The sequence below is a fragment of the Nipponia nippon genome, unplaced genomic scaffold, assembly GCF_047370975.1.
Source record: "Nipponia nippon isolate SJK-2023a ecotype South Korea unplaced genomic scaffold, ASM4737097v1 scaffold_2, whole genome shotgun sequence".
NCBI classification, from domain to species: Eukaryota; Metazoa; Chordata; class Aves; order Pelecaniformes; family Threskiornithidae; genus Nipponia; species Nipponia nippon.
The window spans coordinates 114,233,563-114,259,796 of NW_028262336.1; the positions used below are offsets into that span (position 1 = coordinate 114,233,563).

The 26,234-nt window shown below is 40.5% G+C and overlaps 1 protein-coding gene across 1 annotated transcript in view; it reads left to right on the forward strand.

Moving 5' to 3' along the window:
- The window catches only part of GUCY1A2 (guanylate cyclase 1 soluble subunit alpha 2), a 178,782-nt gene that overhangs the window by 12,702 nt on the left and 139,846 nt on the right, over positions 1-26,234 (forward strand). Inside the window, exons 2-4 of the mRNA XM_087756955.1 lie at positions 3,426-3,487; positions 6,815-6,936; positions 20,441-21,159. Coding sequence (XP_087613081.1) covers positions 3,426-3,487; positions 6,815-6,936; positions 20,441-21,159 — 903 coding nt within the window. The remainder of the gene's footprint in view (positions 1-3,425; positions 3,488-6,814; positions 6,937-20,440; positions 21,160-26,234) is intronic.

The following is a 26,234-nucleotide window of genomic DNA, read 5'->3' on the forward strand; positions in this document are numbered from 1 at the left end:
AACAGAAGCATGAGAGGCAAGAAACCTGGCAGATGGGAAGTTTCAAATGAGTATTAAAAAAAAAAAAATTGTCACGAGGATGTTCAAACACTGGCACACATTGCCCACGGAGGCTGTGGGATCGCCATCCTTGGAGACACTAAAAAATCATCTGGAGAAAGACCGGAGCAACCAGTTGTAACTCAAATCACACCATGCTTCTGTGATTCTGATTTTTTACAATTTGTTTTGACACGTTAGGGTTAGCCATGGCCTAATGTCTGGATTCAGAATTGATTCAGGGAAGTCCTGTGGCCTTTGCCATGCAAGAGATCAGTCTAAATACTTTCAGTTGTCCCTTCTACCTTATATTTCATTATTCCAGATGGAGCTTGGATATGATCTGTTATGGAAATTCTTGGATTAATTTACAGTTAACAATAGCAATACTGGCATGTCTTAATTTGAGTTGCCCTTAGAATTGTGAATTGATGTGACTATTCCTTTTGTAATGCGTACCAAATATTAGTAAATCATTCTAATAAAAATGAATTGTTAAAATTTACTGTTTTAGGTAATAGTCGCTATTTTACATTTATATTAAATCTTTAATTTTAAGTGGTCATGAAGCTTTAAAACCTCTCCAGTAGATAATTGCCACTGGGTACCTGCATGGTACATTGTGGTAAAGAAGGTGCATTGTTATAGGCTGTCTTTCATCTCCCCGAATGGCAGAAGCTATGTTTCCTGGAGAGGCTACTAGAAGGAGGTTTAGCTCTTTTGCCTCCATCCAGTCTTGCCATTGGATGCAGAAAAGAGGTGGAAATGTTTTCCTGCCCACTCTCGCTCTCATAGGCAATGCTTAGTCAGTAGCAGAAGTGGTACACCAAACTACCCTTGCAGGTAGCTATAAGCAGGTATCGTATCTCTTCTCTCTGTTTTGTTTAGTCATGGCCATAGTTACAGAATTACATCTATAGCAAAATGACGCTCACAAGTGATGAAATACAGCAAATTGAGAAGGGGAGCACGGTGGCCTTTTAACCATGCGCAGTGACATGCCATAATAATTCTTGTCAGAAATGAAGAAAGACTTTGTGACTCCTCAGGTCAATTTTCCTGCACGCTATGAGCACATTACATAGAGCTCTGTTTATGACCAGTGTTTCAATCGTAAATCCTATTTTTTGTCTGTACTTAATTTGTAAGATTTGATAGGAAATGCCAAAGAAAAAGAGTATGAGTTCATGGGATTGTATAAAATTGTCTGACAACAGCTAGGCAGATGATTTAGCTTTCAGAAGAGAGTTAACAGTATGTGGGCTATTCTCTTTTTAATTCAGCACTGCAGGAGAAGGGATGGTCAAATCTTGAGGTATTCAAAAGGATATTTCCCTGGGTGAGGAGTGCAACATCTGTGCATCAGGCATGAGAAAGGCAAAGACAGTCCATGGAGGATTGCTCAGGTGTCATAAGGTGCAAAACTTCTTGAGAGGACAAAAAGCTGTTTTCCTTCCTCTCTGCTGTGGTACCAGGCATTACTGCCTTCCATATGCTTACTGTAAAAGCACTTTTGGAGAACCAGAAGGGAGATTTAATTTGATCAAACATTCCTACCGTTCCCTGTTTCATGTCAGAGGAGCTGCTGGTGGAGTACTAATGTTCTGTGTGTAGGGTGTGGGGCTGAGGGAAATGCTCTGTGGACATGGGAGATGGCAGCTATCTTGACCTCTTTGCTTAAAGTAATTTTCCTTTACCTCATTGCTCGAGTGGGAAAAGACATCTTTTCTATATGTGAAGAATTAATTTTTCTGCCTGCTGGGCACAGGAAAGCTTCTGAATCTCTGTGACAACAGGCCACGAAATATATTTGTAGCCCATCAGGCTTAAAGACTTCCAACACCTGCTGTACCACTGAGAAGGGGATGGTGTTTTGATATGTGATGGTTTCATTCATATGGTGCTTCCATTGTGTTTTGCAAGAGAACATGTAACTTCTAGTGCCTTTTAGCACAGGAAACTTCGCTCCCACAGAGAAGAGAAGTAATTATCTGATACAGAATTAACAAAGCGCTCTTTCAAGGTTTACATCTATTTTGAGCTTATTTTTGTTGAGTGTATGCATTTCTACACATTTGAATTCAAAAGGGTAGACACGTTCTTGTAGTTTGGTATTAAAAAAGAAATTTTTACAATTGCACAAACCTAGTGTAGCCTGGTATACACGTTTTCATACCTGCTGCCATCAAAACGGATACCTCCTTCTGCAAACTCATGGACAATAGTAGGAAGAAAGCTCAGCTCTTGAACTGCTGAATCTGTACAGCAGTAAGCAAAATATGAGACTTTCAAAGATGATGGTGGTTTTAGAATGAAATTCCTCTAATTAAGGGGCATTTCAACTATTACTTTCCAAAACAATTAGATGTCTTTTCCAAAAGGTAGGGAAATACCAAATATCTCTAAAATTTGAGTGTCTGCTACTGCGAGTGTGATCAAAATATCCCTGTATGCCTCTGATCAGAAGAAAGACTTATAAATCCAAATTGGGTACTTTTGTCTCACCTCTCGCACCAGGACAAAATAGACAGGTGAAAAACCTCATATTTGGTACAAACCAGTCATTTTGGAAGAAAGATGTTTTGCCATGAGTGACTTGGAAAATTCCAAAGAAAATGACATGGATTTCACATTTGCTTTATTTACCCGAAGATCTCTCATGAATTAATTCAAAATAATAGAAACAGCAACAGCAGCAGCAGTAGTAGTATTAGTAAGGAAAATAAACATATATATGTACATATGTATTTTGGTGAACACTGTAGTAGTAGTAATAATCCAAATAAACACATATATGCACATACGCAGTTTGGTCAACACCTATTAAATAGCATAGAAATGCTTGAAGCATGTCATGATTTTCTTTTGATGAAATTGAGTTTCCTGATAATTTAAAAGATGACTGGAGAGTCATAGCTTGTCAGGGAAGTAAGCCAAAATAAATTGTATCTTTATAATATTCTTTAGTACAAAATGCTGTAGGGAGCATGCAGAGTTTAAAACCCCAATGCCTTTTCCTGGTGATAGCTTCATCACAAAATAATAGCATTTTCTTGCAACTATTTTAAATTAATTATTTTAAAATAATGAGATAATTGGTAGGTGATAGTTTTTGAGAGCTAGTAGTGAAGTGGCTCCTTTGTTATGCACAACTAGTCTTGTAAGCAGTATTAATTATGTCACATTATAAAATTCCTTCCTGTTTAAATGGTGAAGTGAGATATAAGGAATGAGTAATATTTCATATCCATTGCTATGATGGGCACCTAGCAGGTAGAAGATGAGGAGGACTAAGACTGGAGAAAAATAGTGTGTTAAAAGATAATGTTAATTAAACTGTACTGTACTTCCCTAATCTTATGATTTTTTTTATTATTCTTCCATAGCCTCAGACCATTCGGCAAACTCTTCAAAGGACACTGCAGTATTTTGAGCATCAAGTTATTGGGTAAGTGTTAATGTGAGGTAGTGAAAGGTGCATGGTAATGTTTTTCTTTATGCTTCCCAAGTCGCAGCCTTGTTTGACAAGCTTTTTAATTTCTCTCACAAATTCTTAGAGATGCTCTGGAGTAACTCTACATACTATGGATGTTAATGATAAACTTCTGTCCAGTCCTGCTTCCATGCAATCCCACCAGAGCATGACTGCTCCATTAACAGTGGTGCTTCCTATGTAAGAAGAATAGGGAATCTTTTTGTAAAAGTATAAGATCTATTCCAATTTGCTTTTCACAGAGCCAGCTGAGAATGCTGAAAAAGTTATTTATGTAATGACCTGAGGTCCAAATCTTGCAAAATCCTGCATCAGTGCTTGTTACATACACGCACTGTTACATACTTGCAAGTTTTTGCAGAAGCAGGGCTGAAAGCCACCTCCTAAGAGTTCACTGAGAAAATTAATAGATGACTGAGGAGTAAAAAGAAACTAATAGCAACTATCATCGTGAAAACCTAAGGCATTCTCACATTGATTAAAATAATCTCCTTTCAACCTTTTCCTTACCTGCACAAGTATTTTCCTTACCTCTGCAAGTATTTTATTGTCACATAACTTTTCCTAACTGAGTCAGAATACAGTGGCTGCATGTCTATAGCCATTAAATGGCTGTGCCATATGACAAATGAAGAATGCTGTCCTCTGTATTTAATTACACAGATGCAATGAAATTTTTTTCAAGCTGCGTTGAGGGTCTTTTTAGAATTTATGACATAGTTTCAAAGCTTGGTGCACTGGAGGGAATTGTCCTTGCCTATTTCTCAGTGTTTGGTTAAAATTCACAGGGAGCCCTAGCTTGGTGGGTGATACCTGCAATATCAGCAGTCTGGCTGGCACCTGAGGGCAGCGAGGGAGCCAGTCTCGGCAGGGAGTTGTGACGTCCACCATGGGGCAGGCAGGGAGGAGAAACCTTCTGGCTGCTAATTTTTTCAGCTGCTGAAAAAATCGCCTGAAGTCTTATGTTAGGAGATTTCAGAGGATGAGACAGTGCCTTGAGGAAAGCATGTGTGCAATAACAGTGCGGCTTTTTATTTATGGCCACATGTGGCTTAGATGTACTTCTTTTAATGGACAAAGTTTAAAACGAGGACCCTCTGAAAACCTGTAATTTCTGTGACTTATGATACACTGACTCAGTTTGTTGAACATCAGTATGAGTTTGTTAAAGTAGCATCTGTCTCTAACAGATGTCCTATATTTGTCCTGTCCCGTGAGCTTTACTTTTGGTACACACTGTGGTGGGTTAACCTTGGCCAGCTGCCAGACCCCCACCCAGCCGCTCCACTCCCTCACTTCCCCACCTCAACAGGACAGGGGGGAAAATAAGATGAACAAAGCTTGTGGGTTGAGGTGAAGACACTCCTGACTCCTCTACCTCCTCCTACTCTGAGTGGCACAGGGTAATGGGGATGGAGGTTGTGGTCAGTCCATAACAGCTCCTCCCTGCTGCTCCTTCCTCCTCACACTTATTCCCCTGCTCTTTGTGGGCTGTCCATGGGCTGCAGCTTCCTTCAGGGCACATCCCCCTGCACTGGCATGGGGTCCTCCACAGGCTGCAGTGTGGATATCTGCTCCGCTGTGGTCCTCCATGGACAACCTGCTTCCCCATGGTCTTCTCCAGGGGCTGCAGGGGAATCTCTACCCCTGCACCTCCTCCCCTCCTTCACTGACCTTGGTGTTCATAAGTGTTGTTTCTCTCACTTCTTTTCCTCACCCCTTACACCACCATGAGATGTTTTGCCCTTTCTTAAATACATTTTCCCAGAGGTGCCAACTGCTTGGCTGTGGGGCTGAGCTGTGCCCTGCGGTGGGGCCATTGGAGATGGCTGGAACTGGCTATGCTCAGCACAGGGCAGCTCCATCCTCTCCTCACAGAGGTCCCTGCAGTCCCCCTGGGTGCTGACACCCAATGCAACATAAATGTTCATCAAATCTCCCGTCCCAGCAAAGATCAGAGGTGAGGAGTGGCCGTGGTGTCATTCTGGGAGTTGGTGATGCTGACTGAAGAGGCCTGGCCTCCTGACATGGCGGTGGGCTTGGGCTCTGGGTGAGCTCGGGCAGTGGGTCAGGACGTGGCCTCCTGCCAGGCTCGTGGCCTCCTGCCAGGCTCATGGCCTGGCATCGCTGGAGGCCTGGGAAGCAGTACAGGCCATGCAGCTCACTGCAAAGCGCACCAGCAGCCCTGGCCAGCGGGTTTTCCTTGTCTAAGATGAGCCTGCTCTTCCCAATATGCTTTACTCCATGTGGAGAACCAGTTTCCCTGTTGGGGGGTAACCTGATGGGCAGCTCTGAATCCTTTCTAGTCCTTTTCCACAGGTGCTGGCAACCCAGGTGCTGAGATTTTGCAGGCATTAACCAGATGAAGAGTCCAATCCTTAAAACTGCTATTCATGATTTATGAACTATAAACAAAGTATGAAAGCATACCAGAACTGTTAATATTGATTAGAAAAGCTTTTCTCTGTGCATTGAGCTAAATCAGTTGTATATTTTGCCAAGTGCATTATCACTCTGCTGTATTTTCTTCACTTGTATTCCCTCTTCTGTTGTCATTATCACCTGCATAAAGCTTTGTTTTAAACATAGTTTGAGCTTTTGTTCTGTTTCTGTTGAATTAAGGAAAAGCAATTCAGCAAAGCCAAATCAAATAGAATAATTTAGATGGTAGCTGTTTTCTTGCTGGTCAGAGCATAGCTCTGTATCTTTCATTAGTGACGGGTTTCTTTTTAATTTTTCTTTAACAGACTATAGCACAAACTTTATTCTTGATAGCATAGTGAATTGCAGCTTGATATCTTTCCGCTGAGATCTTTTCAGAAGATAATCCACAGAGAAAGCTAGGTTTTATACTTGCAGTGCTAATGTAATGTGATGTGGAAGATTTATTATTCTTATTAGATACTTAGCATTGCCTCATAAACGTCTTGCTTGGAGTTTACTGTACAACTTTGTTATAGACAACACCCCAGTGGGAATGACATATAGGACAGTTATGTCTGATACCCTTCCCTCATCCCTTTGGTACTATTTTTTTCTTATGTCTTTATTCTTATTACAGGTAGTATTCTGGATTCTAGTATAATACTTGAGATACCCAGGCTACTAATGCCGTGTCATCTGTGTGTGATAATGCACAAATGGAAAGGGGGTGATGGAGGGGAGAAGAGGGAATAGACAAGGGACACTAAAGGCATCCTTTACCACCACTTCTGAAAGACATTTGTTGACCTTGAGTTTGTATAAGGAGATGCTATAACTTTCTTACTTTCTTTACTGTAGTTACAGGGATGCAGAGAGGAACTTTCACAATATATCAAACAGATGCTCCTATACAGACTGCTCTGGCAATGAAGAAACTGAAGATGTCTCAGGAATTCTCCAGTGTACAGCTAATGTTCTTGGTATGTATTTTTTCAAGGGAATTAGTTTCCTTTAGTTGGAAGGAAAGTTTACTGACCATCTTAGCACCAACAATGAACCAAGGAATTTTTGCTCCAACAAAGGAAATTTAGGATGTAGGCAGCTACATATCAGTGCACTGTTCTTACATTTGTCTCCTTTTCTACATATATTTTGTGCCTTTTAGATAATCCAGACTGATTTTTCAGTGGAGTCAGTGGAGGCGTATTTTGCAATACCCAGGTTGATGTCAGTGATTAGAGAAGTCTCAAAGGCTTTGGGCCAAATAGTTATCATATTTTTCTTTATTTGCATTTTTAAATAATTGAATGCTAACTCTCAGAAACAAATGCTAGGACAAATGCTGTCATTTGCCAGCTGCTGCTTTCATGGAGTTTGCAAATGGAGAGCTGTTGCGGTTGTTTCTCGGCGGGAAAGGCCGTGGGGGTCCTGGTGGCCAGCCAGTGGGACATGGGCCAGTGGCAGAGATACAGATCAAAGGGACTCATTATTCCCCTCTACTCAGTACTTGTTAAACCACATCTGCATTACTGAATCCAATGTCGGGAGCCCAAAACCACAGAGAAGTTGATAAACTAGAGGGAGTTCTCTGGACAGGCTGGATCGATGGGCCGGGGTCAACTGTGTGAGGTTCAACAAGGCTCAGTGCCGGGTCCTGCACTTGGGTGACAACAACCCCATGCAACGCTACAGGCTTAGGGAGGAGTGGCTGGAGAGCTGCCTGGCGGAAAAGGACCTGGGGGTGTTGGTTGACAGCTGGCTGAATATGAGCCAGCAGTGTGCCCAGGTGGCCAAGAAGGCCAACAGCATCCTGGCTTGTATCAGGAATAGTGTGGCCAGCAGGACCAGGGAGGTGATCATCCCCCTGTACTCGGCACTGGTAAGACCACGCCTCAAGTACTGTGTTCAGTTTTGGGCCCCTCACTACAAGAAGGAGATCGAGGTGCTGGAGCGTGTCCAAAGAAGGGCAACGAAGCTGGTGAAGGGTCTAGAGCACAAGTCTTATGAGGAGCGGCTGAGGGAACTGGGGTTGTTTAGTCTGGAGAAGAGGAGGCTGAGGGGAGACCTTAGCATTCTCTACAACTACCTGAAAGGAGGTTGTAGTGAGGTGAGGGTCAGTCTTTTCTCCCAAATAACAAGTGACAGGACAAGAGGAGATGGCCTCAAGTTGCACCAGGGGAAGTTTAGGTTGGATATTAGGAAAAACTTCTTCACCAAAAGAATAGTCAGGCACTGGAACAGGCTGCCCAGGGAAGTCGTTGAGTCCCCATCCCTGGAGGTATTTAAAAGACAGGTAGATGTGGTGCTTAGGGACATGGTTTAGTGGTGGACTTGGCAGTGTCAGGTTAACGGTTGGACTTGATGATCTTAAGGGTCTTTTCCAACCTTAATGATTCTATGATTCTGTGATTCTATGGTGGGGGCTGGAGTACCTGCCCTGTGAGGAGAGGCTAGGGGAGCTGGGCTGGTTCAGCCTGGAGTGGAGATGGCTTCAAGAGGACCTAACAGCAGACCCCGTGCCTGTGGGGACATCCTCAAGGACAGGGAGCTGCGCTCTTTACAGTGGTGCAGGGTGGGAGGGAAAGAGGTAGCAGGCGTAAGTTGAAACAGACTGGGTATTTTTCCCTGTGAGTACAGTCAGGCAGAGGCACAGGTAGCCCAGAGAGGCTGCCTGTGTGCAGTCTCTGCCCTTGGAGGTTTTTAACCCCAACTGGGTAAAGCCATGAGCAACCTGGCCTGAATGACCAGGCAACTCATGGGGTCTCTCCCAGCTTGAAAGCATCGCTGATTCTGGCCCAGCTAACAAGAAGAAGCGGTTGATACCATGATGACATTTTTGCTCATTGAGTACTGAGCTTTTTTTTCCTGAATTTTTCTATAGCATTCACAACACTTGGGGCTGTACTTTTTGTAATGTCGAAAGCCTCTTTGCTCTTCCATTGGAGGTCTTGGTAGGCTGCTGAAGTTGCAGTGGAAGGCACAAAAGATGGCATTCTAGTTCATAATAAGTTTCCTTTGAGCTGGTAATATACAGTATAAACCTGTGACATTTCTATGGGATTCTGCAGTTAGAGAGACTTTCTTCAACAGGAGGCACAACACTAAAATCTGAGCTTGTATGATAATTAAAGATGTGATTTACCTTCCATGTCCGGGGGATATGGGGGATATGGTAAGGTGATATTCTGCCCACACTGGGGTCTGGGCCATTGTATCCCGCTGAATTAAAATCCTTCTGGAGGTATATGGATTGCATGTCTGTCTTTTCTATCTCAAACTGTTAAACAGACTTGGTATGCTCTGTGAAACAGCTAACATGTTGTAGCTGAGAGATGACTCTGTTTCCCTGACAATCAAAATGCTTTTTTTTTTGATGTCAGGTGCCTTGTTCTGCAAGATGCTAGGTGCTGTCAGGGAGGTTCTGAGTGCCTTTAACTGCTGCTGAAATCCCTGGGAAGAGATGGTACTTGGCACTTTGCAGGTTTGGGCCATGGAGAGAATTTAGAACAAATAAAATTGTAAATATGTCCAGTATTAGTTACCATTTTTTTAATTTACATTTTTAAATAATTGAATGCTAGCTCTCGGAAACAAATGCTATGAGTGATAAGGCAGGACTCATGCAAAGCAATAACTTTTCATGTTATCATGTGCATATTAATATTATAAAAAAACCAAAATAGACACTCAGTACTTATTTCACCATGACACAAATTATGTGTTCTAAGAAATAATTTTCATCTTCGGAGTGCTTTTAAATCAATATGTTAGTCTTGGTCCCTTAGTATGGCTGAGTAATGCGCAGCCTGTTCTTTCAGTGGTATCCTCACAGTGCGTGTGTGGCGGGGGCAGATCGGACTATTGGGATCACAGTGTAGGGGTAACATCTAAACATCACTGTCTTGGGGAAAGATTAAAATGGACTTTGTCGAAAAGTTTGCAGACATGTTCTCCAGGAAAAGCTCACCTTTTAAAGAATGAATTTAAGTTCACAGGGAAAAAAAAATTCAATGTGAGCAAAACACTACGATAATTTAAAAGCAGTTCTTCTTTCCTTCTCCTTACCTGGGACAGGAACATAAGGGAATGAACAGTAAAACCAGCTTCTTCATTTTAATTGTTGCACCTATCATAACACATAAATAATTAATGGGGGCTGTGTAATTAATTCTCACATACACAGTTATTTTTCTGGTTGAATAAGGATTAGTGAGAGCTGCTTCTAGGCAAAAAGGACGTAACCACTGGGGTGTGTACCTAAAGCAATTGGCATTGCTGAGACAGGAGACAAGAATGAATCTGACTGTGATGGAGGCTAGAGAAACCATTGAACCAAATCTGGCTCTCAGTTTATTTATATGAGCAGTAACAGGGACTTGCTGTCTAGGGCTGGAAGAAAGTGTTTTCTTAAAGGTGCTTGGAAGCAACCTCCTGCTCTCTTACCTTAGATAATGCCAACATGATTCACCTCTCCTGACCCTCTAACTGCCTCTAAAATAGTCACTTGGCATTTCTTATTCATCAGAAAACAGCAAATGCTGAGATCATTAGTGAGCTTGGAAGACTGGGAGCAGGTGCTTCGCACTGTGGTCCTGGTGCTTACACTGCTCACAGCAAAGTGCTGACTGCAAGCTGTATGCTCAGCTTGATGCATGTGATTTATCATGTATGAATACTGGAATTTTCCTGCTGTCAAGTCTTCACTAAAGTGTGACACCATCTTCCTGCAGTGGAAGGACCTGATTCTCCTTGTCTCCCTGCTACGTTGCTCCTGCTACAAGTATAGACATCAGTAGAGCTCTTCCTGCTTTAATCCACTGTAATTAAGGGAGCCATGTCCATCATGCTCACACACTATAAACTGTGTTTGATACCAGATCAATGGCACAGCTTTTCTTTGCAGTGACAGCTTCTGTGGCTGGAATATTTAATTTAACTTCGTATTGTTTTCAAAATAGTCCAGACTGCTTTCTTTAATTGGTGTGTGCACACTTTTACAGTGTCCTTCATAAGCATATCATCCCAAGGAAAAACAAGGGACAATATATTGAAAGTTGGGAAAAAGAGAAGAGAAATCCTAGCTTCCAAAGGGAGCCTTTATAAAGTTCCTAGTTTGAAATAAAGTATTTCAAAGAATAAGCACTGGTATGTTTTATCCTGTTGACACACATAATGCTTTTAGCTGGCTAGCTAAGCTGTGTTCAGAGCAGATTGGTGTTGTTACTTTGAACTTATTTTAGAAATAATGATAAGAAAAAGATTCCTATGATGAAGTATATTATGTGCATGACTACCACATTTCTTTATTAGGTGACTATAAATTTATACTGAAGTATGTTAGAGAGAAAGATTGTATCTGAAGGGATTTCATATTTGACCTTGGGCACATTTTATTCTTTCTGTGCCTCAATTTCCCATCTGTATAATGGAGATAACAGTTTGGGTTTTTTTGTTTTGTTTGTTTTTTTTTTTAATCCTTTAAACCATATGTCAGTGCTGTTCAGATTTTAACCTTCTCAAAGGAAAGACGTTTTCATACCATTTGTACATTCAGCATTTTGAGCAATGACAGCCAAATCTTGTTTGGGACTGCTTTTGTCCCTGTAACTTAAAATAATTTGATTTCAAGTAAGATTAGAATATGCATTTTGACTTATTGCAGCTAGTCAGAGTAAAGCAGAAGACTTCCATGTAGTTGCGAATTAAAACTTTGACAACAGGAAAATAAGGATGAAAACTTTTTAAAATTGTTAGTCTGTAATTCCTACTGTAAGGAATACATTTTGGGACATAAAGCCTTCATGACCTGTCCTGTGTATCTGTTTTGCAGATATTCCAAGCAAGTCTGTGCTACTGAGCTTTACGAAGCAACAGAGAAACGCCCAGTTTTAATTTTTCAACCCCACTGTGTACTTCTGATATCTCACATGATGTTTCGCACATCCCACATGCAGAAACTAGATAAAAATTGTACAGCCTTCACCTCATCTCCTCCAAACACTCTTTTCAAACACTGCACGCAATTAATGTAGCTGTTGTGGGTGTGAACTGTTCTTCACTCTTATTTCAATCCTTCACAAAAAAAGAAAGGGAGTTTCATGAAGGGAGTTACCTGTTTTCCTTTAAATGCCACCAGTATTTCCTTTGGAGCCTCTTTGCAGCTTGCTGAGGAGCTCTGTAATCTGTCATAACTTTGAACAGTAAAACTAATGAAAAGTAACCTAAATTCATAAATATCTGTAAAAAAACCTGTTGTGCAAAATTTGCAAAGCAGAAGTAGATGTTCATACCCAATCTTTAATGACATGGAAGAAATGTTGTCTTTGAAAGTGTATTTGTGTATTAGACTACAATATCTAAATTGTATGTACTGCAGCACCATGCTATACACACCTGCAACAGCCTGGGCGTGCAGCCTGAGGTTACAAATGCACATGTAGCAGATATAGTTGTTTCAAGGAGGAGGCCTGGAGAAATAACTGCACCTATCTGCCTTTCCATTGCTTAAGACAGAGAAAAACATTTTCTTCCATTTTTTTTATCCAAGAAATTAATTTATGCAACACAATTCTTTTTCATCTGTTATAAAAAAATCAGCTCATAAAATCTTACTACAATTACCTTATTTCCCTGAAAAAATGCACGGCATACTTCAGTGACTGCTAAGTCGGCTCTGCATGTGGGCTGAAATGTATTGCAGGAATTTTTCCTGTTAGGCATTCTTAACTCACAGGTTAATAATAACACTCGTCCTCTTGATTTTGCTTCTGAGAGTGGTGTGAGGACTTTGCTTCTCTGTCATTTATAAGTGAATATCTTTTTGGGCATCTTCCGTTTGGAGGATGATAGGGCACAGTGGCGAGGATTCCCAAATCCCCCAGTGATAAGTTATGTGGAATCCCAGCCCAGAGCCCTGTCATGTCAGGGAGATAAATCATGTTTCTGGATTCAGCCTCCCTGAGACACTGAGGAGGAGGTAGAATCCATTGTTGGTGCAGGGGTTTAGAGAGCTTTCGCTCTGGGTGACATTTGCTTGTCACCACCAAGGAAGATGTGTGCTGTAGGCTGCTTTATATAGAGCAAATCACTTCATGCCTAAATATATCTTGCAGGACTGTTCCTTCATTTAGTGCAAAGGGCATAATTCTATAAAAGTCATTTGTTCTCTGCTCTTACCCATATTCTGTAGTTAAAGAGGAATAAATTTGGGATCATTCTGGTGAACTGTTTATTAATAACAGCACATCCCTGCTGAGAAATACTACATTTGAAGAGGCAGGAAATAGGTTGAAAAGGAGATGCCAGGACAGATGTTAGCCTACAGTGAGATTAGACCAGGTAATGTAATTGGAAAAGATGGACAAGGGTTTAGCACACTGACTGCTTGGCAGGTAGCTGAAAACTGTAAATGCTTATATACTTAAAGTACATAAATTACTATCACTTTCCTCTTCCTTTGAGCTAAGAACTGCAGATAGTCATTAGGATGCAACTAATTTAGGATACACAGCCTGATTTATAATTAAAGTTGTTGGTTTACAAATGGCATAAAAGGAAATGTTACATGGCCCAGAGGACTGGCGATACTAATGGATTTTAATAATACTTGGAACTCTATCCTGGAGGGGTCTAGAAGCTATACACACAGGACTCGTATTATTTATCAGATGTTACAACTCACTGGCAATACAAAAGTAATCTAAAGAAAAATCACATAGTTCATATGATTTCAAAACTGAGATGAATATATCTAAATTAGAAAAGGACAAATGTTTATACCAAATGGCCTTAGACATCCCACTCTTCGCAAATCAGAGCTATTTATTGTTAGAAAGCAGCTGAACTATCAGTAGATAGTGAGCAGTTTGAAGTTATGATGTACAATAACATCTTGTAGAATTCTATCTGTAAAGTAGAAGACATTCTGGGCATGATTCATTGACTAAATGTAGGTGTTTGCCATTATTTTAGGTGCTGTGGGGTACCTCGTGTGGCCTCTGTCAAACCTTCAAAAATGTGTAGGTCTCCCTTAAGTCCCATATCCTGGCGGATGTAACTATCTGTTAGCTCTTTTGTAGATGTCTTGGATGCCTTATGAGGACTCAAGTAGCATAAGAGTTCTATATCTAGTCAGCCAAATTGAGCCCTTTATATGGGAGGAATTATGAGAGATGATTTTGCATTTAGTGGGAAATGGTTTTAGATTTCATTACAATTTTATTCTTTCCAAGAAGTGAAGTTCTGCTCCCTATGTCAATTCAAAGACATACATGCTTATTTTAATGGAAAAGCAAATTAAAAAACTCTGTTCTTATTGCTGTTTGATCTCTAGAGTTAAGATGAAATTAAGTGGATCTGCCTTCTTTTTAGGAATCACCAACCTAGTGATTGCAGTTTTCGTTTAATAAACCCTGTGCAAATCTAAGAAGTGAGGTTTCCAAGATGTGATGGGAGACACAAAATGATGATAGTCTTGCTTCAGACAGCTTGGCTTTGCCTGCAGAACTGGCTGCTACTCTAAGCGCTATATGGGGGAAAAAAAGAACAGTGCCTGTTCTGAATAGCTCAGCTGACCTTCCTCTGTCAGTAGTTTGGAGCTGAATCTTTCACACGTATGCTGAACGCAGGTGATCAGGTCCTCACCAAGAGGCAGTAATTGCAATGGTATTTCTAAGCATCATTTGTCAGAGGAGACCCTCGCTTTAACAAGGAAAAAATATGCCTCAATAAAATTGGATAAACCAAGTATTATAGGTGAACAAGTGTGAGGAATTCTTTTTAACAATAATTCTTATTTTTATTTTATTAAATCTTGAAAGATATGCAGGCCCCGTATGGCACTGTAAGAGAAGTGTAGTAAAAATTTTACAATTGTGTCAAAACCATATGTAAAGGCATGAAATGGTGTTATTGTATTTATATAAAAACTGCTAAAAATGGTAATATAAAAATATCATCTGGATTCCCAGAATGATATAAATTCACCATCATAATGAAGTAAGATCAAAGTCCTTTATACAGTAATTAGATCCTGTACTAGGCTCACTTACAAGCCAGATGTTTCATCTAATGTACATTCAGCCTGTACACATCAAAACCTTTATTATTGAGAGAATAAACATTGCTTTTCCTACCTTAAATTATGCTTTGGAATTCTGAGCTGCCACCTGGCTTTCTGTCCAAAAGACTGTTTAAGCAAAAGGTCTTACTCACACCAAAAGTCTGCTAATCCAAAAACACTGAGGAAGTATTTGCTATAATTGAAGGTGGCAAATTCTGCTTCTGTCCACAGTATGAGTTCTGGAATTGCATATTGAATTGTCCTATCCCCTTAATATTTGACATTTACAGATTCTTAATGGGTATCCCAGAAAAAAAGGTATTTTTCTATGCCAAAGGAGTCAGATGCTGGCCACTCTGCAACCATTGTCTCCATGGTTTACTTTAAGGAGGAACTGGATGGCTTGTAACTGCTTCTGCATGCTCTGCAAGTTAATGGATTGCTTTGACGTTTTTATCACATCATTCATCTTCTAGTTGTTTCTGAAGAGCCTATGATTTGTGATTTTCTTCATGGGAAAAGATTCCCATCTAATTTCTCCACTTAGTAATGTACAAAATACTTAGAAATACTGTATTAGTTCCTTGACGTTTTGTAGTAGGTTCGCAGTTTACAGGAACTGCTGAAAAGAAAATGAAGAAGGACCTTTTACTAGCATGTTATTACAGGATGAAGTCATCAATTTCTGCTCATGTTCAGTGAAATACTTAATTTGTGCTTTGAGCCTATGCTTAAAGACTTTGGTAATTTTGGATCTGGCTCACAAGTATAGAATATCTTCTCTAAATGTCTTTGAGACACATTTTCAAAGGATAATGATAGACCTTATATAGTACTTTTGTCATAGATCCCAAAGTGCTTCGTAATGGGGGCCCAGAGCAATACTGTCGTTCTACGGTTGCTTTGCCTCAATTTCCTTCTACAATGTGCATATTTAATTTCTCTCCAGTATGGGCTGGAATAAAAATGGCATTGTAAGAAAAAGCAACAAAAAGCAACAAAAAGAAACTACTCAGGAAAAAAACTTAGTAGAGTTAAGACATGTGATTTGTACTCTTGAAGAAGTGGATTAAGTAGTAGGAACACAGTAGAGCACTTTCCAAGAGGAAAGTAAATTTAGACTGATAAATTTTTAGAATTTCATTCAGTATATTAGTAGAAGGTTGGTAAATAGCAGAAGCTCAAAATAACAAATGACTTCACTTGGGCCACAGTAGAGAGTGCTGGGATGAATTTTTGTTTATTTTGTATCACAGCTGTTCAGTGAAGTGTCTTGGTGAAACTCAGGAAGACTTTTTCCTACTTACCGATTGCAAGCTAGTGCCCATTAGGAAGCTATGTCTATGGTTGTCGCAGTCATCCATGAGGCAATATGGGATCGCAGTGGCCTCTGCATTTGGGAGTGCTGGGCGAGCATACAGATCTCAAATACTAGTTTTTTTCTGGGCAGCTGAATGACAATTTTGATTAGAGGTCCATAGTGCAAAAGAAAGAATGGAAATGCCAGCTTTTCAGAAAGGAATAGCAAATCATTGATTTTGATGAACAGAAGTTGACTCACATTTTCAGTGCCATCTTCAGTTCGAATTATTCCACTGCAAAATCAAAATGAAAACAAAATTAAGATGTAGAGAAAGAATTTAATGTGAGACGAGTTTGAAAAGATTAGACTGTTTATGCATATGTATAACCTGAAGGTTATAAAGAAGAATATTTTGATGATTTTATTTGTCTTTTCTCAAAATAAAAGAAAAAACAAAGGAAACACTGAATACGTTGGAATTGGAAATCATACCAAATGTAATATTTAAGGATAATAATTAACCGTGGAAGTCTCCAAATGTAGTAAAGTATGCACTATAGAGAGAATGAGTTCTGGGTAGTTTTTTAAGCAGGTTTTTCTATATGTAATAAAACTATCTCCCGATGTGGTAGTTCTGTCCATTTCAGTAAATAAGCCAAACATCTACTGTAGCAGTTAGGGAGGAGCTTCCTCAAAACCATGTTTTTTCATGATTTTCCATCAGATTTTACAGTTTTTCTGTAGCATCTGATCCAGTCACTGCTGAGACAAGGTCTCAGAGCAGCTGAATAGCGATCTGATGCAGTTTGACATTTTCTCTCCCTGTGATGATGATGGTCATTTCTATTGTCTCTTGAAAGCTAAACATATCAGTATGTATAGAAGAAGGGGTAGGGAGAAACTCCACAGAAGATATTAAAAAAATTGGGATCGCTTATACGGTAGTAAATGAAAAGGTTTTGATGAAATATATAGAGAGTTAATGTTAGCTAAGTGTGTGCTTCTGTTCATCATTTGTTTCAATAGGAGAGGCAGGTATAAGTCAGTAAAAATACAGATTAAGTGTTTTTTGCAACTTCATGCAGATACATCACTGAAGCCACGAGCTTTGTAGGAATACAGAAAAAAATATTTGTATAATAGGGATTTAAATAAAGATTTTTGATTTAAAGAAAAACCATCATGCTTCAAGCAAAAATTGACCTCTTATTGGTGAGGCTTAGGAAGAAACTTCCCTGATACACTTGTTTGTTTTAGGAGGTTGTCTGACTTTGGTTAATTTTCTCAGTATCTCATAGTGCCTATTATTAGGGAGAAGATTCCTGACTAAGACAGACCAGCAGTTTGGTTGAGCTTGGGCATATCCATTTTTCTATTCTGAGCTAATCTAATTTTCTGCTGGTACTGTGTGTAACTCAATTCAAAGCTAAAATGTTTTTAAAAGTAGTGGCACATCCTCGAGCCAGGTCCTTGACCTGAATTTCATAGTATAATTCATGTTTCATGGAGTCAGTACATTGTGTCCAGATTGAACAGCCAGTGCTCCAGGGCGGAAAAGACCAACCAAAGACAATCAGCAAAACCTTAGGCCGAATACTAAGATACAACTCCCGGTAACGATAATGAGGCAAGGCTTACGTATATAGCAGTAAAGTACATGAGTGATCAGTTCTGCATATCCTATTTTCAGTTTGTGGCAGCAGGGCAACTGACTGTTTTACTGTAATTTTATACTTTAAAGACAGCCCACCTGTGCTATCGTTTTGGGCAGCTTCGCGGGATGTTACATAGTTCTGTAACAGTATTTGGTCATTTGCACGAAGGTCCCAGGGGTTTCTGATACCGTCCTGTTCCCACAGTTTCAGGGCCTCTGCAGTCTTACAGCCTTGGGTGCCCCTGCTAGACTGCTCGCTTTTACACACAGACTTCTAAAGCTATTCACAGTTCACTCTATAGAACAATGAGATTTGAAAGTATGCATATGTGTTTGTGTATACATACGAATATGATAATTTCTTAGCTCCTTGCTATTAATATCCAGTTATGTCAATGTTATTGGTACGGGTGTCGTGGTTTAACCCCAGTTGGCAACTAAGCACCACACAGCTGCTCGCTCACCCTCCCCCCAAATTTGGAATTTAATTCTTTTTGGGTTATAGTGAGTACTTTTATGGACGAGATTGCAATACTAGTTATGCAGACGTAGTGGTAATGAGTCAGGAATTGGCACACTGTCCTCTGAGTGAGGATATTAGGGGGCATTGTGTACCAGAGGTACTTTCTTTTGGCTTAGCCGCAGATCTGACCATCTGTGGTCATAAAAGATCCTGAGAATATTTTTGTAATAACCTAGTTTAGTGACCAAATTTGATTATGAGTAATGGCATTTGAATGAACTTTCCCGAATTATTACTATTACTTCTTTCATAAAATATGCTTGGTCATGTTGTCATGTTGTCCTGTTTATATATGCAATTTTATGCATTTTAATCTGCTATTAATCATATCGAAGGTCCAAACAAAACTATTGTTGCAGGTAGTTTGCAGAGCTGTGGAACGCTCAGATCCCTTGTGAATGTTGATTGTTATAACTTTGCCTGTGTGCATAGGCAGTTCAGACGCTGCCTTGAGATGATCAAAGGTTATTGTCTGCAAACAACAGATGAATGACTTCTTCTGTCCCCTGTTACACCTCTTGGGCTTGAAGGTCACTAATCACACTCTTCTTCCAAATTTAAAAGCCTACAAGCAATTTAAACAAACAATGAGAAGTTTGGTGATCCACTGGGATCTTATCAATGTTATGAAGCATGCTGAATACATATTAAAATAAAGAGCCTGTAGTGCCCTTAGGAAATAAGTAACTGCCCTTCATTTCTGTTAGAATTCAAGATAAATTTTAAGGTGTTTGACTGTTTCACTGAAATTTGATGTATTCAATACACTGGAGGAACTATGTTGTCAATTCCTATATTAATCCTTTGAAAACTCTTGCTGGATATTTTTAATTCGCATAGAGCTAATTCATACTTCTTTTTCTTCTATTACAGCTTAGAACAATACAAACATATCTGATAAATTTTGTAACTCTATGTGATACAGGGAATATATACAGATGAGATTTAACAGAGCATGTCTTCCCTAAAATAAGACAGAGGAAAATGTTTAATAACCATCTCAAAATTATTTTTTCTAGATTATCCTTAAAATGGTAAATAACAAACTGGAGTAGGATTTGATAAACATTTGTATCCAGGGACTTCTGTCACTGATATTTTTTCATCCCTTCAGCAACACCAGCCTTATCACCTCTGTAAATCAAAACCTTTTGAATTTCTGTGATGGAAACTTGAAGTGACGTTGTGAGATATCACAGAGCCATCCCATCTACTAGCAGTTTAGATTGCTCTAAGAGGCAGGGTTTTTTTTTAAAGATGGGTGAGTGTAGAAGCCTAAAATAGAAAGCCTTTGCTCTCCTTTGCAGGCAACAAAAAAGAAGTAATTATTCCTTTGTATCTTCTGTCAGTGCCCAATAGCTATAATGAGAGAAGTATTTTGTCTGAAAAAAAAATCCCAAAACCCACAGCCCTCCTGCCCCAGCTACTGAAGTGTCATCTGACTGCAGGGCTTTACCTTGCTTACCGAAAGCCAAAGGCCCTAGCAGCTTATTCTTCAAGCTGGTAAGAGCTGGATCCCTCGCAGAGGCAGTGAACAGAGGGGCTATAAAAGCAGAAGCCTCGTTTGTGTCTAGGTCAGCAATGGAAGGGATGCAGCCATGGCTGGGTGCATTCACACAGCGGACTGCATGTGACATGCAAAAGTCAGGGAAATTATCATGTGTTCTGGCTTCCAGCAGGGAAGGGGAGACAGGCAAGTGTAAATCCCACAAGTAGCTGGTTGGGACAGTGAGCTGAAAGCATGAGGACTTAAAATGACAGGCAAAAATGGCTTCTAGGGTTATTTGCAACCACCAGAGAAAACAGAAGTTCCATGGGTAGGTATGCAGTGAAAAAGCCGCTCTCACTGACCTGGAAAAATACTGGGCAAATAGAGAACAAAGGGAAAATGTGACACAGTAGCAATACTATGTTGTTGATATCAGTGTCTCATTGTCCTATAGGTTTGAAGTTTGAGGAAATGCAAGAAAAGTTTGGGGAGGAATTCTTCAATATCTGCTTTGATGAGAATGAAAGAGTTCTTCGAGCTGTAGGTGGGACCCTTCAAGACTTCTTCAATGGCTTTGATGCTTTGCTGGAGCACATTAGAACTTCATTTGGAAGACAGGCCACCCTGGAATCCCCTTCTTTCCTATGCAAAGAGCTCCCTGAAGGCAATCTCATGCTTCATTACTTTCACCCACATCAGATTGTGGGATTTGCAATGATGGGAATGATAAAGGCAGCAGCAAAGAAGATTTACCGCTTGGACGTGGAAGTAGAACAGGTCGCTAATGATAAGTTGTGTTCAGAGGGGACGAACCCAGGTAACTGCAGCTGTCTGACTTTCCTTATCAAAGAACATGAAAATGCAAATATCACAAAAGCACTTCCACCGGGAACTTCCCAGTCCCCTTTAGACCTGAGGATTAGCATCAACACCTTCTGCAGAGCTTTCCCCTTTCACCTGATGTTTGATCCAAACATGCTGGTTCTCCAGCTTGGAGAAGGTCTTAGGAAGCAGCTCAGATGTGACACTCATAAAACTCTGAAATTCCAAGACTGCTTCGACATAGTTTCTCCTAAAATCAGTGCCACATTTGAACGAGTTCTCCTGAGATTATCTACGCCCTTTGTCATTCGGACCAAACTTGAGGATTCTGGCTCTGAAAATAAAGATAAGGTAAGAACATTAATTTGGAAGGGGATGTATGTGTATGTGTGCGATGGGAGAGGATTATTTATTCAGAGAGAAGCAGCTCAAGTCCTGTGTACTCTGGAAGGCTCACTTACGCCTTGCAAACAGGGGCTAAGTGGTATTCCCCAGCCAAGTTAATATTTTCCTAAATTATTTATAAGCTTTGCCTGTGATGTTGTAGCAAATCGTGACATTGCCATACAGAAAATTCTGTGCTGTGGATTTGAATAGTGCAGTTTAAATCAAAACGGTGAGGAATTTTAGAAAATGCCCATATCTAATCCTTAATTTCACTCCAGCTATATTATGATAACAATAATAGTTATTAAGCCATTTACTAGGGAATAGCTTTCAGTACGTTTTCTGAAACACTCTCACTGCAGGGTTCTCACTGCCACTTTATTATATCCTACTTCCCTATTTTGAAATGCTGCTTTCCTCTGTGTTTCTTCTTATCTCTCACCCTGCACTCAAGGGAACCAGAGCTGTAAGTGGTACCAAGTATAATTTATGCCAGTTTTAATGCTTTCCAGTCATTTAAATAGGCACTTGTCCTCCTACACTGCCCCTTTCCTCAGTGTTTTAGGAGAGAGCTACCTTAACTAGTGAGCCCTATGTTGAGTTCAGCCCATCCTGGGTGAGTTAGTTGAGAACACGTCTTCTAGAGCAGACCTCTCCAAAGGCTGAATGGAGTTTGTCTTACTGAATATCCTTGAATTATGGGAAAGATTTTTGGTGTGAAGTTGGGTTCCAGCTGTATGCACCAAATTACTTCTACTTAATGCTTACACTGAAAGCTTATGCATGGGTGCCTTAGAAATACTGCTGCCCTAAGTGAATGAATTACTGTTTTTCAGGGGTTTTAAGAGATAGCACCCAAGAACAATCAATCTCAATCACACTGGATACTTAGACACCTAAGTTCTGCCTATGTGTGCCGCATTTACAGTTTAGGTAGTCTGGATATAGCTTGAGAAACTCGACCTCTGTTTTGCTGCCTACACTGGGCCAGAGTTTCAGAAAGACTCCTGTGGTAGCTGCATATCGAGTTCTGGGTTCTTTTCAAAATACAGCCACTTCTGACAGCAGCAATGTTTCCAGCTCCTCTTTGGCTCTGCTCTTTGGCACCAATAAACATGTTTCTGCTGCATTTTCCCCTGGAAACAACATGTTCCCCCAAGAGAAGCAAACTAGTGCTTCTCATTTTGTATGAATTGATGTAATTCAACCTATTTAACACCAAAAGGGAGTTTATTTTTCAGAATCTGTCTTCAAAGTCACCCTAGCCTTTAATTATGAAAAGGAAATGTGTGGAAGGTTTGGAGGTGTTGGCTCTGAGCTACCTTTCGGCACAATTGTTTATCCTTTGATAGAGGCTTGTGCTGTGCTCCTTCCTCTCTCGGAGCCTGCCCAATCCTCTCAGGCACCTTCCCCTGCCCTGGGACAGAGTCACAGCCCTTCGACCATCTTCTGCTGCTTGCGGATCTGCTGGAAATCACTCTGAAGAGGAAGAAGGTTTTGGCGGGGGCGGGGGAGGGGAGAGCAGCCTTTAAAACTTTGTTTGCTATCTAATTACCAGTTAAACAAAAAAAAAACGTTCTCTTACCAGGGCAGGTTTCGTACACTTATGGCCTGCTGATAGGAGAGGTGGCAGGGAGTGGAGCTTGCTGGAGGCAGGTTTTAGCAGTCAGTTTGGGAAGCAACTCTCATTTCAAAAGCTTGTTCTGTACCACCAAGCTGTGCAGCTCTGAGTGCATCCTTGCATCATTGCTGTGGTTTGTACCAGGTGTCATTACAGGTGGGTACCGAATCGAATCAGCGGTCACCCAGGGAGAGTGACCCTATGTGTCTTAAAGTCATGTGTAGAGTCAGACCCTGAACAACAAGTGTCAGCACTAGCACTGTAGTAGCAATTCAGATTTTCTTGAGAAGCAGGTAAAAGGGAATGGCAGTAAAGGAAATCCTTTGTCTGCCAGCAGTTAGGAGAAAAATTGTGTCTTCAACAGTAAGGTGTAAATGAAAAAGGGTGATGGTGAGGTGCAGGGGGCCTGAGGTAAATGTTGTGCTGCAGGCATGGGAGTTAATTTGAGAATGTCAATTTAGCTGAAGAGGTATTTTCTTCTGACTCACCCATTTTATAAGCACTTTCCAAAAGTTTCTGTTTGTGAGTAGTTAAATGAAGCTTTGTGCGTAGTTAAACAAAGCTCAACGTGTGATGCATTTTGCTAGATATTCCCTTTTTTTCCAAAATGAAAGGTTGCACAGATTCAGAGGTTGTGGTTGTCTTGCTTACATAGATTTTGAGAGAAGTGACATGGCAATGCTGTTATGTTGTGCTCAAGTCTTTAATATCTCCTGGATAAAAAAAGTAGACTGAGCCTTGGGAACTGCATGCTGTATTACTTTCCCAGAGCTCATGTCACTCATGTAGCTCATTTTGGAATTCTTTTCGATTTGCCAACACTTGTTTGGAAGTTGAATGTTGGGCAGGTAGATCAGTGGCTGTAAGCATGACCCCGCTTAAAAGTCGGCAGTTACTGACTTAGGTATTTCCCTATTTCTCTGTCACACACCTCTATTCAGTTCATACTGGAATTGAATCCCACTTATAGCTATTTATCTTTTTTTTTAGAAAATTCTGACTCTGCAATAACCTCAGCAGTTTTCGGACTTGGTTACTTTAAATGGCAGTTGAAGGGATGTGACCCAGACAACTCTGCTGCAGTTTTGAAGCTGTTCAGATGTCTCAGTCGTTCCTCAAGAAATAAAAAATGTTTTCAAAGGCTTTGTGATGAACAGGGGACCTTTCAGCTGCTCTTCAAAACACTTTTGTCTTCATTTGAATACATAAGTTAGATATTTTTTCAGGCCTGCAGTGAGATAGACAGAACAACAAAACAGTTTTCCTTTAGTCCTGACACCAGCTCTGTGTTCAGATAAAAGTAAGCGACAAATCATGACCTTTCCCTAACTCAGCACCCAGAAGCAAATTAAAAAAAACCCCTGTCCTGACTTTCAGGGTGCTTAGCGCTTGTGCCATTTATGCAAAGGCTCATTTGTGCGCTTCGATTTACTATGATTTGAATCACTGGAATAAATGACTTGGCTTTATAACACTATCTTAATTTCTGATGTAAGGCCTGTGAGGTTTGGGTGATAGGTAGCACTTCCTGCGGAGATGTATGTACGCCTTTGCAGAAGCACAGCCTCATGCATCAATGCACCAATATCTCGGCAAAGTTCTGTCAATTTGATATGGCACCAGCTGTTCCTTGGAGCATTTCCAGGATTCCATTGTTGTAGGGACCAAACAGGAAAAAGAACTCCCCACCTGAAGAACATGGACTCTATAGCTTTAATCCCAATTTTCAACACCATCCATACTCTTGGGTCATAATTCTAATGTTTTGATGTTTGCTTGGCTGATATTTCAGTCTCCATTATGCAATGGACACATGTGGACAATGCAAGCATTTATTCCACAAAACAGTGAGCAATTGTATAAATTTATTAGGTTAGCAGTCTCACTGACTTTACCTGAACTTGTAAGTTTGTAACTAAATACACTTGTAAGTCTGTGGAGAATAAGAACCAAGTAGTACAAACTAATCCAGAATAAGACAGGATGTGGTGGTTTACTTCCATCCTTTCTTCCCTCCCTCCTTCTGTACTTCCATTTTATTTTCTGCAGTGATCAGGTTATCCACACTGATGCTTTGGGTTTTTTTCCTTGATTATTCTGCACATTCAGAATTGTCTACATGAACAATTATGACTGTCTTTAGATCAGGTTTCCAAGTATACATACAGCTCTTTAGATGTGTAAAAGCTGAATGTGATCAGACTCAGGTTTCCAGTTTTCCCACGCAGCTAAATTCTTGTTATTGTTTGTTGTTTATAGTATGGTACTACGCAGATGCTGAAGGGAGTATTAGGGCCCTGTTGCTCTACTTCTTGTACAAACATTCTGTTGTTTTTCACATTTCACACTAATTTTTATGGAGGGTTTTTTTTTTGTGTTTAACTGGAGAGCTTCACTTGCATGCAATCAGATTTTCCAAATTTTGGGTATTGTCCCTAAATAACAAGATCACAAACATTGCTGTTTCACCTCTCTAAGGAAACTCATTCTACACCTCTCTCTCTGGGAGCAATTATTTATTGCAACAATCAAAAATACATTTACTGTGGCAATTAACCATTTGGGATTAATTGCTTATAGCTTTACACATGGTTAATACAACTGTACTCCACAAGAGTTCAATGAAAGTTAGTGGAGTCACATATGGAATAAGATATAATTTAAATTGAGAGGACTGGGTCTGAACTTGCCTGCTGGAGTGGTCTAAAGCCCCAGTCAAGCCCATCCACTGAGGTTTCCTTTCCATGACAGTGCTGGCATGCAAGGGAGCTGATGGTTGCACAGTGCCATGCAGAGGGGTAGGAGCTGCCTTCCTTTAGGCACCCCACAGTCCTCGGTGATGGGTCCTCCTGGCCAAGCGGCTGTCTGGGAAGCACCACTACTCCCTCCCTGGCAGCACCTCCAGGTGTCTGCTCAAAGCAGATGGGGTGTTTGCAGCCAAGTCTCTCCCTGACTCTCTCACCTGTGCAGAAAGTGTGTTGACATGACTGTTTCAGTGTTTTACTTGTGAGCACTACTTAGACATCTGTGGTATCAACATTGCTGTCTCCCATCTGAACTTGTGCAGGACTTCCACTTTCTTGCTTTTCTAATAGAAGTCAGTTCCTCATCTCTGGGAGTCACCATTGTTTGTAAGGCAGACCGTATTTTACCATGTCTCTTTGTACATGCTATTTGTTTTCACAGAGCTCCCCAATGGATATTACCTGATTCTGCTGCTTCAGTGACTGCCTTTCTCAAGCAGCCCGGTAACTTCCCCCTCACCTTAAGGGTGAGACCTTGCACAAATCTTTCTTTTAGTTGCCACCAAGGCCACATTTCAAGTTTTCGTTGAAAGTGCATCATAGGAATTTTTCACTTTTTCTCTATTTTTTGCAGAGAACAAGACAAAATGCAGCTGATGATAACCCAGCAGTCA